This window comes from Phyllobates terribilis, unplaced genomic scaffold (genome assembly GCF_046119375.1).
Source record: "Phyllobates terribilis strain yellow unplaced genomic scaffold, ASM4611937v1 Scaffold_1__5_contigs__length_1240528914, whole genome shotgun sequence".
In the NCBI taxonomy this organism is placed as follows: Eukaryota; Metazoa; Chordata; class Amphibia; order Anura; family Dendrobatidae; genus Phyllobates; species Phyllobates terribilis.
This window is the reverse complement of record NW_027362761.1, coordinates 251,117,335-251,131,856: the sequence shown is the minus strand read 5'-3', so window position 1 is coordinate 251,131,856 and position 14,522 is coordinate 251,117,335. Positions and strand designations below refer to the sequence as shown.

At 42.4% G+C, this 14,522-nt stretch overlaps 1 protein-coding gene across 2 annotated transcripts in view; it reads right to left on the bottom strand.

Moving 5' to 3' along the window:
* LOC141256236 (ubiquitin carboxyl-terminal hydrolase CYLD-like) overlaps positions 1-14,522 on the bottom strand; it is a 48,355-nt gene that overhangs the window by 11,233 nt on the left and 22,600 nt on the right. For both annotated transcript variants that reach the window (XM_073671155.1, XM_073671156.1), the window contains exons 9-10: positions 3,085-3,176; positions 2,696-2,759 (exon numbers count right to left, since the gene is read on the bottom strand). In XM_073671155.1, coding sequence (XP_073527256.1) covers positions 2,696-2,759; positions 3,085-3,176 — 156 coding nt within the window. The remainder of the gene's footprint in view (positions 1-2,695; positions 2,760-3,084; positions 3,177-14,522) is intronic.

Below are 14,522 nucleotides of genomic sequence, written 5' to 3'. Positions count from 1 at the left end.
GTCAGTTTCGCTGTTCCTAGCAATCCAACAGTGAATGTTTATGCAAATAAGCTCATCGATGTAGGGGGCTTGGCCTTTACTCTCTTGCCCATCTTCCTCTTTTTGATACCACCACCAGCCTCCTGTCGTAGACTGACAGGTCACTTTTTTCTATGACCTGCTTCCCCACCATGCACACCGCACCCCGGCACATACGCAGTAAGATCCGGATGACATTGCGAGAGCTGGGCTATCGATTTGTGCATGCATTATTCCCAGGAATGACGACGCCTGTGCAAGATCTCTGGTGGAGCAGCAGGCCACAGAGAAGAGTGACCTTGAAGAGAAAGAGGCTGGAGGGCTGTAAGTGCAGGCTAAGGCCCTTGTACTTGTGACCTTATTTGCATAAATATTCACCAATGGATTTTTAGAAAACAGAGAAACGAACTTCTAATACAAAGGTATAGACGTAATCAACATTTCAGATGCTTTACATAATGGATGTTAGTTTAGGATCTAAAAACTTGCTGACAGGTACCATTTAAGCTACAGGTGCATCTCACTAAACTAGAAAATCATCAAAAAGTTACATTTATTTCAGTTCTTCAATACAAAAAGTGAAACTCATTATATAGAGTCATTACAAAGAGTGATCTATTTCAAGTGTTTATTTCTGATAATGTTGATGATTCTGGCTTACAGCCAATGAAAACACAAAAGTCATTATCTCAGTAAATTAGAATACTTTATGACACCAGCTTGAAAAATAATTTTAAAATCCGAAATGTTGGCCTACTGAAATGTATGTTCAGTAAATGCACTCAATACTTGGTCAGGGCTCCTTTTGCATCAATTACTGCATCAATGCGGCGTGGCATGGAGGTGATCAGCCTGTGGCACTGCTGAGGTGTTATGGAAGCCCAGGTTGCTTTGATAGCAGCCTTCAGCTCGTCTGCATTGTTGGGTCTGGTGTCTCATCTTCCTCTTGACAATACCCCATAGATTCTCTATGGGGTTAAGATCAGGCAAGTTTGCTGGCCAATCAAGCACAGTTATACTGTTGTTTTTAAACCAGGTATTGGTACTTTTGGCAGTGTGGACAGGTGCCAAGTCCTGCTGGAGAATGAAATTTCCAGCTCCAAAAAGCTTGTCAGCAGAGGGAAGTATGAAGTGATCTAAAATTTCCTGGTAGACGGCTGCACTGACTTTATTCTTGATAAAACACAGTGGACCTACACCAGCAGATGACATGGCTCCCCAAACCATCACTGATTGTGGAAACTTCACACTAGACCTCAAGCAGCTTGGATTGTGGCCTCTCCACTCTTCCTCCAGACTCTGGGACCTTGTGGAGTGTGTCACTGACTGCCTTCTGGACATCTGTCAAGTCAGCAGTCTTCCCCATGATTGTGGAGACTACTGAAACAGACTAAAGGACCTTTTTAAAACGCTTAGGAAGCCTTTGCAGGTGTTTTTTTTGTTAATTATTGTAATTTACTGAGATAATGACTTTTGTGTTTTCATTGGCTGTAAGCCATAATCATCAACATTATCAGAAATAAACACTTGAAATAGATCACTCTGTTTGTAATGACTCTATAATATACGAGTTTCACTTTTTGTATTGAAGAACTGAAATAAAATTAATCGTCCCAAGCTTTAGAATTTATATTCTCTCCAATCAAATGACATATTTCATGAAATGTAAGCATATTTGAAGGAATTTAAACTTACGTCATCCTAATAATAATAAGTTTTCTTTTTTTTTCTCTTTTACAGTTAAGACAATTGGGGGGTGGCGATACTGTAATACTAACCAATAGTCAACAATTCCAAAATGGGAAAACAAAATAAAGTCATACGCATGAAATCTGCACAATCAAAAAGAGAATGAAAGTAAGGAAATCCTGGTAACTATGGATCCCCTGGATTCAGTCTATGAAACAGAGACAAGTTGGCACTTTACACCAATTTAATAATAAACAATAAACTGACTCCTGATTTTTGCTACCCCATCTGAGAGCAACATGATGTAGGGGTAGACACCCTGATTCCAGGGATGTTTTAGCTGCTTGCTACAGTTTCAAAATAATCACTCTTATCTGTGCAGATCTACCAGTTCTTGGAACGCTCAGTTCTGTGTGACCTGCCCACAACATTGATTGACAGTTATCTGTGCACTGTGTATATGAGCAATAAGCTGCCAATCCGTGGTGGGGGCAGGGTTGGACTAAATGGAAGCAGGTTACTAGTCCTCTAGTGATAATCTCCTGTTGATAATGCAGTGATTTTATCAAACCTACAGGAAGCAACCCGGTAAGTGACATCACTGGAATCAGGGTCTCTGTCTCTTCATGATGTTGCTCTCAGATTAGGTGACACAAAAAGGTATTTGCTGTCTCATCAGTGGTGGGTGAAGGGAGGGGATATAAAGGGCTATGTTTGGAGAAAAAAAATGTAAATAGGTTATATACTTATATGACCCGCTGTATCTCCATACTGACACATCAAAAATGTAAATGGCATGGAAGGGGAAGAAGACAGTAAGAATAAAATATAAAAGAAATGTAGTCAGCAAAAGGGAAATAGAAGATGAGGCTCAAAACTAGTGAAGAATGAACCACAAATGGGAAATCAAAACACAAGTCGGTAGTTTCAAAATGCTTAAAAACCAGCACCATATGGTACTGACCCACAAAAATAATCACAAAAATACCTAATATAAAAGAGAGGCTCTACCCTAAGGACTTGGAACAAGCGATTTAGAAATTCTTCAGGATCTATAAAGAAAGAGCAGAGGTTAGAGCACATCTGATGTCATTATTTTGCAAAATGTATTATGACTAATTCCCAATGGACTCCCATACAGTGCCAAACTTACAGCAGAACTAGGATCAGACAATGCCTAGATTGTTCAGACATGAAAAATTATTGAAGGTTATACGGCTCAACTCTAAACAAAAGTTGGGGTGCATGTTACATCTCCAGTAAGCTCATCTGATACGTTACCCACAGACATAGTGAATCCTGTAAAAGCTTCATACTTTCCAATATCATTTATGGGCAGCATCTAGATGTGGACTGGTTTGCAGATAATCTACTTACCTTTTTCCTCATCGGTAAAGCCAGTGCTTTTTCCTGCCGCTTCCAAAATCTTCCTCAAGGCCATCACCTTGGTGGCACATACATAGCCATTTCTACATTTATATACAAGAGCAGAGTATGAGAAATAGGAGCAGTGATGTCAAACTATGGTTTTACATACTAAAGTGTACATCTATAAGATTTCTGGGTAGAAGCAGTTGCTGTTACCAATCTCCAATAACATCTCACTGAGCATGGTTCACACTGTATAACCTGTTGAACTAATTCTTTCAGTTATGGTCATATGGATACTTGCATAAAACAGAAAAGAATAAATATTATTATTTCCTTAATTATTCCCCCAAAAGGTAATAAAAGAAAAATATAACATTCCCCTCAGATTTTTTTTTTTAATGCAGCTTTTCACTGTAACTGGACCATCAAAAAGAGCTCATGCTACAGATGAAATACCCTTGCCATGGACCGCTGATCTGGGTTTGGTAATACCTAGCAGCTCTGCTATACAGGAGAAACATCCAGCTGGACCAGTAAACCAGCAGCACTATAGAAGAGGTAAAGGGGTTGTCCTGAACTTTTAAAAAAATGCCAGTGTGTTTTAATGATAAATACAACCTTTCTAATTGCCATGCACTGCTGATACTGCCTGTGAGCCACAACTAGTCGTGACGTCAGCGCCAGCTGCAGCCGAGGGTCCCTCTTCCGAATTCCACCGGTGGCTGCTGGGTTGTGGGCGGGGTTATTCCCCTGCGTCACACCCGGCATCCAACACGCGCTCTCCCTCTCCCCATTCATTGGGAAAGCGTGCGGTGGATGCTGGGCCGCCCACAACCCAGCAGCCACTGCGGGGACCCCAGCGCTGAGTCACGCCTCACTTGTCATGACGTCAGCGCGGGGTCACGTGCTGCCTGTGAGCAGACAGTGATAGCGCCGCTCACAGGCAGTATCAGCAGCGCAAGGTAAAGGTAAAGAAGGTTGTATTTATCATTAAAACACACTGGCATTTTTTTAAAAGTACCGGACAACCCCTTTAAAGCGATTTTCCTATAGATTAAATGGGTACTCCTAATGCTCATGACTTCAAATCCGCAGCATGTCCATTCTTTGTAGCGTTTCTGTAGCATTTCCCGCCCATTGAGGTCAATTTAACTGCAGCAAACCCGCAGGTATAAATATATCTATATGTCAAATATGCCGCAAAAATGCACAAAAGAATGGTACCCAGGCCGAGGAAGAAAAAGACTACTCCTCCCATCATCGGACTGCCGCTCCCACTGATAACAGCGAGAGCGGCGTGGCTGAGGAGAGAGTAGTCTCCTCAGCCAAGCCGGCATCTGTGCACAGTGTTTAACCCCTTTACCCCCGAGGGTGGTTTGCACGTTAATGACCAGGCCGATTTTTACAATTCTGACCACTGTCCCTTTATGAGGTAATTACCCTGGAACGCTTCAACGGATCCCCCTGATTCTGAGACAGTTTTTTCGTGACATATTGTACTTCATGATTGTGGTAAAATTTCTTCGATATCACTTGCGTTTATTTGTGAAAAAAACAGAAATTTGGCGAAAATTTAGCAATTTTCAAAATTTGAATTTTCAGGCCCTTAAATCAGAGAGATATGTCACACAAAATAGTTAATAAATAACATTTCCCACATGTCTACTTTACATCAGCACAATTTTGGAACCAAAATTTTTTTTGTTATGGAGCTATAAGGGTTAAAAGTTGACCAGCGATTTCTCATTTTTCCAACAAAATTTACAAAACCATTTTTCTAGGGACCACATCACATTTGAAGTCACTTTGAGAGGTCTTTATGACAGAAAATACCCAAAAGTGACACCATTCTAAAAACTGCACCCCTCAAGGTGCTCAAAACCACATTCAAGAACTTTATTAACCCTTCAGGTGCTTCACAGGAATTTTTGGAATGTGGAAGAAAAAAATGCACATTTAACTTTTTTCACAAAAATGTTACTTTAGACCCAATTTTTTTAATTTTCGCAGGGGTAACAAGAAAAAAATGGAACCCAAAATTTGTTGTGCAATTACCCCTGGGCACGCAGATACCCCATATGTGGAGAAAAACCACTGTTTGGGCGCACGGCAGAGCTCGGAAGGAAGGAGCTTTTTCATTTTTACTAATCAATTTGTGAAGCACCTGGGGGTTCCAAGTGCTCACTATGCATCTAGATAGGTGCCTTGGGGGGTCTAGTTTCCAAAATGGGGTCACTTGTGGGGGAGCTCCAATGTTTAGGCACACAGGGGCTCTCCAAACGCTAACAATTTGAGCCGATTTTCCATTCAATTTGTTAGCGGACACCATGTCGCATTTGGAGAGCCCCTGTGTGCCTAAATAGTGGAAACCCCCCACAAGTGACCCCATTTTGGAAACTAGACCCCTCAAGGATTTTATCAAGGGGTATAGTGAACATTTTGAACCCAGAGGTACGACACAGAATTTGATAACATTAGGTCATCATATTGAATAAGTTGTCATTAGTCTTGAGCGCAAGTGCTCGCTACTTGAGTTTGCATCGGGTACTCAGGTATGCACCATGTACTGCGTGTGCTCGAGTGACATGCTCGAGTCCCTGCCCCGCATGTTTCACGGTTATTAGACACCCAAAAAAAAACATGCAGGGATCGCTCGTGCATGGCAGGCAATCCCCGCAAAGTTTTTTGGCCGCGAAGCATATGGGGCGGAGACTCAAGCATGTCACTCAAATACCCACGATACTCAATGCATACCAGAGCACCCGATGCAAACTCAAGTAGCGAGGACTTGCGCTCAACACTAGTCACCATATCGTCATCTTTTTTTCTTACTTTTGAAAAAAATCCCAACCCCATCACAACCCTAACCCCAACCCTAACCCTAACCCAAGAGTTTATTTTTTACGCCGTTTCTTGTGTGTTATAAGTGATTAGACGACTTTATTCTTCGGGTCGGTGCGATTACCAGAATCATATGGGGTTTTTATGATTGACAGCTGTCATACACTAAAAGACGCATTTTTTGTAAAATCTAGTTTTTGCATCGCCATATTTTGAGAGCTATAATTTTTCCATATTTTGGTCGACAGTCATGTGATGGCTTGTTTTTTGCGGGATGAGTTGACGTTTTTATTGGTGCCATTTTCAGGCACATGACATTTTTTGATCGCTTTCTATTCCGATTTTTGGGAGGCAGAATAAACAAAAACCAACAATTCAGGAATTTTTTTTTTTTTTATTCTGTTCCGCATGTGGTAAAATTGATAAGGTAGCTTTACTCTTTGGGTCAGTACGTTTACAACGATACCACATTTATATAGTTTTTTATGCTTTGGCGCTTTTACACAATAAAAGCTATTTTATAGAAAAAATAATTTTTTTGCATTGCTTTATTCTGAGAGCTATAACTTTTTGATTTTTCGGATGATGGAGCTGTATGGCGGCTTGTTTTTTGAGGGACAAGATGACGTTTTCAGCGGTACCATTTTTATTTATATTCGTCTTTTTGATCGCGTGTTACTCCATTTTTTGTTTGGCGGTATGATGATAAAGCACTGTTTTTTGCTTTGTTTTTCTTTTTTTTTTTTACCGTGTTCACTGAAGGGGTTAACTAGTGGTACAGTTTTATAGGTCAGGTCATTCCGGATGCGGCGACACCAAATATGTGAACTTTTATTGTTTGCTTGCTTTTTTTCCATAATAATATTTATTGATGGGTACATTATATTTTTATTTTTGGTGGATTATTTTTTTTATTTTTTTTTTAATATTTTCACAATTTTTTTTTTTTTTTCACTATCTGGGAGTTTTTACACTTTTTTACTTTGTCCCACTCTGGGACTTTAACTTTTTTTATTCTGATCGCCTGCACAGCATAGGGATGGAGCACCATCCCTGTGCTATGCAGGCAGTCAGCGCTGCACAGTGAGAACATTTTATGGTCATGCACTGCGCATGACCAAACAATGTTCCTGCTGCCTGGTGACCCGGATGTTGTCATGACGACATCGGGTCGTCATGGCAACACCCAGGAAGCCGCGTCAGACAGCGCTGGAGGCCGGAAGAGGAGGTGAGTATACCGATCACCTCCCCTTGCCACCGCAATGCTGCGATCAACTTCGATCGCAGCATTGCGGGGGTTAATGTGCCGGGAGTGGTGCGGGACTGCTCCCTGCATATAGTACTGGGTGTCAGCTGTGACAATCAGCTGACACCCGGCGGCGATCGCGCCCGCACAGCCAGTGTGCGCGCGCGCGATCGCGATGACGTACTAATACGGGTCAGGCTCTTAAAGCCCAGGGCACTGACGCGTATTAATACGTCATGGGCTGTAAAGGGGTTAAAAAAAAAAGAAAAAAAAAAAAAGGTAAAAATCTACATTAAAATAACAAACACCTTATTCTCACCTGTCCGCCATCCTCCCGATTTTCCCCGGCAACCCAATCACCCGGCGGTACACTGACGGGGGTCGCGCTCGCTCCAGGTAGTGTACATTGCTGCACTGCTGGCTGAGTTCACCAGAGTTCATCAGCTGGAGGTCCGGGACCCCACTTCCCACACAACACTGATGCAGTAAATAAGGTCACCACAGCTGATCTTCAGCTGATGAACTCAGGTGAACTCAGCCAGCAGTGCAGCAATGTACACTGACAGTGAGGTGGCTGCTGTAGAAGTGACCCGGATCACCATGGGACACTGGGATTACATCATGACGGCGGACAGGTGAGGGATATGGTTGTTTGTTTATTTATTTTTACAGGAGACGAAGGATTTGGCAAATAATAAATTAAAACCGTGTGTAATTTTATTTCAATAAAAGACTTTATTCTGGCCGTGTCTTTATTGAAAAAACGTCGAAAACCTTACTACGGGGTCAGTAATGGAGACGTCTTATAGACGCCTTCATTACTAACCTGGGCTTCACATCAGACACCAATACAAGGCTGACATAAACCCCAACCTTATTACCCCACTCGCCACTGCTACAGGGCAGTGGGAAGAGTGAAGCTAAAACCCCAGCTTTGGCGCATCTTATGGATGCGCCATTTCTGGGGCGGGTTAGAGCGGATATTATTAGCCGTGGAGGGGGCTAGTATCCATGACCCATTCCCTGGCTAATAATATCAGCCTGCAGCTGTCTGTTTAGCCTTGGCTGGTTAGATTTTATAGGGGGACCCTACGTCAATTTTTTCTGTGGTCCTCCTGTAATCTAGCAAGTAAAGGCTAAGCAAACAGCTGTGGGCTGTTATTAATAGCCAGGGAACAATTTTGGCTAATGGTCCCTTCCCCGGCAACCAATATCAGCTCCCAGCTTTCCCTCTGCTGGTTATGAAAATGACGTGGGAGCCCACGCAATTTTTTTCTATTTTAGGCTATGTGCCCACGATCCGGACAATGCAGTGCTTTTGACGCAGCATAGTTTTGCTGAGTCCAAAATGCGCTCTATTGAACACAGGTAAATCCGCATGTGTTCACTGAACCATGCGGATTTACGTCAATCAATACATTTTAGTGGTCAAATTTCTGTTGCGGAGACTAGCAACTCCACAAGAGAAATTGACATGCTGCGGTCCTGAAAAACGAGCCGTATGTCAGTGTCCACGAGTGATCTGTAGCCTCTGATGCACGCATAGTGGACATGGGATTTCTAGAAATCCTATCCACTATGCTGTAACATTTGGACGCTGCGGGTTCAACGCTGTATAAACACGCAGCCTCAAACCAGCAGCGGCTCCTGATTGTGGCCATGTACCCAAACTCACCCACATGTCAATTTCTGTAGTGGAGATGCCAGTCTCTACTGCAGATTTTGACCGATTGAAGTGTCATTACATGCAGTGGATCTGTTTGTATTGACAACAAAAGTGCGGCATTAGAACACAGCGTTTTGGACGCAGCTAAAATACGCTGCGTCCAAAGCACTGCTGGTTGCTGATCGTGGGGACGTAACGGCTAAACAAACAGCCCTGAGCTGTTATTAATAGCCAGGGAACATGTTTGCCTAATGGCACCTTCCTAGGCTAAAAATAGCAGCTCTCAGCTGCTTCAGAAATTACATGAAGGGAAATGCTAATGAGATTGGGTTTATTGGATTAGCTGACACCAAGCCCTTTTGTTTAGTGATGACTAGTGTTGTTGAGCATTCCGATACTGAAATATCGGGTATCGACCGATAATCGTGGTATCGGAGTTCCGATACGGAGTTCCGATACTTTTAGAATATCGAATACCGGAATCGGAAGTTCCCATAATGCCTGCGCTCTGCAGTGTCTCTGAAGGATGACAAGCTGGATGGCAGCGCTCAGCTTACTGTACTTGTCATTTAGTGTTAAAGGATTTATTAAAAAAAGAATAGTGTTTTCATGCACAGTCTCTTTAAAAAAGCCGGCCGGCAATTCAGCAGCGGCATACACCGATACCCATCAATTTACAACAGAAAGAATAGAGCATCACACATAGATTAGATAGATAGAAACATGTCAGTCACATATATATGAAGTACAGTGACAGTGTTGCTTACTGTACTTGTCATTTAGTGTTAAAATAAAGGATTTATTAAAAAAAAATAAATTGGCGTGGGGTTCCCCGGAATTTTAGTCTCTAGCGGAGGTTAAGCAGACGGCTGGGGCAGATGTTTGAAGCCTGGGAAGGGGGTAATACCCACGGAGCTTCCCAGGCTACTAATATCAGCCCCCAGCTGAATACCTAGCCTTTACTAGCTATTAAAATGGGGGACCCCCCCCCAAAAAAAATGACGTGGGGCCCCCCCCTATTTTAATAGCTAGCAAAGGCTAGGCACACAGCTGGGAGCTGATATTAATAGCCCAGGAAGGGTGCCATGAATATTGGCCCCCTCCCAGGCTAGAAACACCAGAAGGCCAAGAAATGGCGCATCCACAGGATGCGCCAATTCTGGCACTGAGGCCCGCCCTTCCCACTGCCCTGTAGCGGTGGCAGTGGGGTAATAGGGCTGGGGTTGATGTCAGCTTATAATGCCAGCTCACATCAAGCCCAGGTTAGTAATGGAGAGGCGTCTATAAGACACCCCCATTACTAACCCCATAGTCAAAGTTAAAAAAAACACAAACACCCAGAATAAAGTCCTTTAATTGAAATAAACACACAATTCTTTATTGTTCTAAATTAAACCATACTTACCATCACGCCCATTCCAGCTGAAGCCAACGATCTCCTGCAATAAAAGTAAAATAATAAAGCAACCTCATCCTTACCTTTCCATGGTTCCCATGACGGCTCCAGCTCTGCTACATTGACATGACAGGCTGGATCGCAACAGAACGCTGCCATCCAGCTTGCCATGCCGCAGAGACTGAGAAGCGCAGGCATGCTTGCGCTCCTCAGTGTCTCGTTGTGACGGCATAAAGATGAGCCGAGGTCATGTCCAAAGAACTCAGCTCACCTCATGCACGTCACTGACAGCGTGGGAGGATTCTCCTGCTCAAGCGCTGAGTGCAGGAGAATTTTCCCACGCTGTCAGTGACGTGCATGAGGTGAGCTCATGTCCAGGGTTTGTGTTTTTTTTTTTAACTTTGACTATGGGGTTAGTAATGGGGGTGTCTTATAGACGGCTCTCCATTACTAACCTGGGCTTGATGTGAGCTGGCATTATAAGCTGACATCAACCCCAACCCTATTACCCCACTGCCACCGCTACAGGGCAGTGGGAAGAGCGAGGCTAAGTGCCAGAATTGGCACATCAGCTGACGGCTGGTGTTTCTAGCCTGGGAGGGGGCCAATATACATGGCACCCTTCCTGGGCTATTAATATCAGCCCCCAGCTGTCTGCCTAGCCTTTGCTAGCTATTAAAATAGGGGGGGATTCCACGTCATTTTTTTGGGGGTCCCCCATTTTAATAGCTAGTAAAGGTTAGGTATTCAGCTGGGGGCTGATATTAGTAGCCTGGGAAGCTCCGTGGGTATTACCCCCTTCCCAGGCTTCAAACATCTGCCCCAGCTGTCTGCTTAACCTCCGCTAGAGACTAAAATTCCGGGGAACCCCACGCCAATTTTTTTTTAAATAAATCTTTTATTTTAACACAAAATGACAAGTACAGTAATCAACACTATCACTGTACTTCTTATATATGTGACTGACATGTTTCTATCTATCTAATCTGTGTGAGATTCTCTATTCTTTCTATTCTAAATTGTCGGGTAAAGCTGCTGAATTGCCGGCCGGCTTTTTTAAAGAGACGGTGCATGAAAACACTTATTTTTTTTAATAAATCCTTTACACTACACTAAATGACAAGTACAGTAAGCAACACTGTCACTGTACCTATTATATATGTGACTGACATGTTTCTATCTATCTAATCTATGTGTGAAGCTCTATTCTTTCTGTTCTAAATTGTCGGGTACCGGTGTATGCCGCTGCTGAATTGCCGGCTTTTCATGTAATACATTCTACATTATTCTTAGTTGTTTTCCTTCATGTAGAATTAACCTACAAGGAAAGAAAGGGTTTATTTTTATTCCGATATTTGTGTCCCATTGACTTTCATTGGTGATATCCGATATTTTTTGGGTATCAGTCCGATCCAATATTTCCCGATATCGGAAGGTATCGCTCAACACTAGTGATGACAAGATGTCAATCAGACCCTTTCATTACTAAACCTAATTAATGTAATGAGTTAAATAAATACACACACACACACACACACACTAAAACACTTTATTTGAAATACAACGGACATTCTTTAATCATTTAAACTAACCAATATACTCACCCCAGGTCTGATGGTAATCCAAGGGTTAAAGTGATGTTACACGTTTCTTTTTTCAAATATCTTTATTTAGCTCCAAAAAGCATTCATTGATGCAGAAAAACACATTTAAAAAAAAAAAAGTCAAAATCGCAGCAAAATGCACGTTATTTTTTCTGCCAAGAGATGCAGAAACCTTAACGAATTTTCTGCATTCAAATCCTGAGCGTGCGCACATAGCCCAATAGTGCTGTTTTCCATTCTCATAGTAGCTCTAATTCTGTGATGCTGGAGCTGCTCCTTAGTGCTCCCCCTCTCTTATGGGATGTTATGTCACACATCAAGGGGTGTGGCATGCTCCTGACTGCTAGCAGCAGCCAGCCCCCTGATAATATCTCCTTTCCTGCAGTCCTAGATCATGGAGCAGGCCACGGCCCTTGATCTAGAACTGAATACAAACAGATAGCCCAGTATCGGGCTATCAGCCAGGAGCAGGCCACGCCCCATGATATCATCAAGGGGCGGGCACAACTAGCAGGGAACAGGCCACACCCCCAGACTGAAAACAAGCAGATGGTATCAGGGGGCTCGCTGCTGCTAGCAGCCAAGAGCATGCCACGCCCCCTGAAATGTGACGTAACGTCTCAATAGCTTATGAAGGCATGAGCATTAGGTTATTATTTTATTTCCCCAGAGTACCACTTTAAAATCAATCAATCAATCTTTGGCGTAATACACACCATTAGTTTAAACATATCAGCGCAAAACCACAATCTAGTGCAATTTTCACCCCTTTCAGCCTCTTTACTTTCTCCTCCTCAGGTTTGGCCTCTTCTCTTCCTGTGGGTGGGCACCAGCTTGTGTCATGTGACCAGGAAGCTACATCTGCCCAGGAGGGCACTGCAGTCAGCTTCTGCTAACTCATCTCCAGCTTCATGTGATCTTAGATCTACTTCCTATTTTACTAATTGACATATTTCTTCTGCTCCCTCCGATCCTGGCTTGTTTCATCTACGTCATAGCTGCATTTCTTCTCTCATTACCACAGTACTGGCCTCTTCACTGTCAGTTCATTATGCAGCGTGAGGAGGGACAGAAAAGGGAAGCGACTGAGCATTTGCATCCACCACTGAAAGCAGAAGGTGGATCAACATTCTGGCCACAAAAGAAACAGCAGGGGGCGCTACCACAAACAAAAATGTCATTTAAGTACAAAATCACACATTTTATAATGAACGTATATTTCAAATACACTTCATGTGACATTCCCTATTGGGTTTTGAATAATAATTTTTGGGGGACAACATTTAATGCAACTACTTCAAAAGACGTTGCTGCAGAATGCAGACCCGCATCGTCTGCTGTGAAAGAAGAGTGGGCGATCTGCAATGCGTTTATGTGCAAGTATCTTATTAAATGTACACCGAGTGAATAAAAACACGTCTGAATCTGTTTAAACACATTTTTGTCTTCAGGAAAATACAGCCAATTTCTACAGTCTGGTCTGGATTTTTACACTTCTGTTGCCAACAGTGACTCACTCATAGAACGGACATTGTCACGAAGTCTCCAGGTATTAATGCTTCCAAGACAATTATTTTTTTCCTTTCAGAATAAAGTAAAAAAAAAAAAAAGAAAAGAAAAAAAGAACATTGGCATATATACTTCTCCACACAATTGCAAAGGACAAGTTGTGGAATTATTGAGGTTACAAGATCGATAGACATGTTAATGATTTGAAAATGTGTTGTTTCCACTTTTTCATAATTTGCACAACATCTCAATGTATTCAGTATCAAGTATGAGCATCACATGCAGAAATGCACACACTTACACACCTTGTCATGTTATCAGTGAGGTTATTAATAATTGTTTGAGGCATATTCTGCCACACTGAATGCACTTGGGAAAATCATCAAGATCCGCAGAGGGCAGCTGCCTTCGCAATTTGTTTACCAATGACCCCAGGGTACGGTGCCCTGCAAGATCATTCTATTAACAGGGTCTTACACTGTCAGTGAGTCACTGACGGGTCTCATGCACTGTAATAAACGAGTACTGCACTACAGCTCTCAGAATATGGTGATGCAAAACTAATTTTTTTTTTCTAAAATATAGTTTTTAGTCTGTAAAAGTAGCAAAGCATAAAAAATACAATATAAATCTGGTATCGCTGTAATCATACTGACCCGACAAACAAATCAGTCTTATGTTTACTACACAGTGAACGGCACAAAAATAATTAGATAAAAACGCTCATCGAGACCCGGAGGCTCTGATGAGCGTTCTCGTCCGTACTCGGTGACTGTGAATAGCAGGAACTTTACTGCTATTCACAGGCGCCAGATTCATGGAACGCTGGACTACATAAGAGCTGCGTGGAAGCATTTTTGCTAATAAATGGTGAACGAGGGACTCGCTCTCTCTCTCTCTATCTTGCAATTATGTCTATCTTTTTATGTCCATTTTTTTATTACGTCGGATCCCCAGAACTACGGGGTGACCTGCATGAATTTCCTTTTTTTTTTTTTTCTCTTCTTCAATAAATTGTAGGATCAGGGATAGTGTGTGTAGGGTCTTTATTCAAATAAACTATTTTTTTTTGCATTCGTTTTTAGTTTTGATTACTGGCTTAGTAATGGGTGTATTTCTTTCTGTTACTGGGTTATTAATGGGGGTGTCTGATAGAAACCTCTCCATTACTAACCCCAGGGT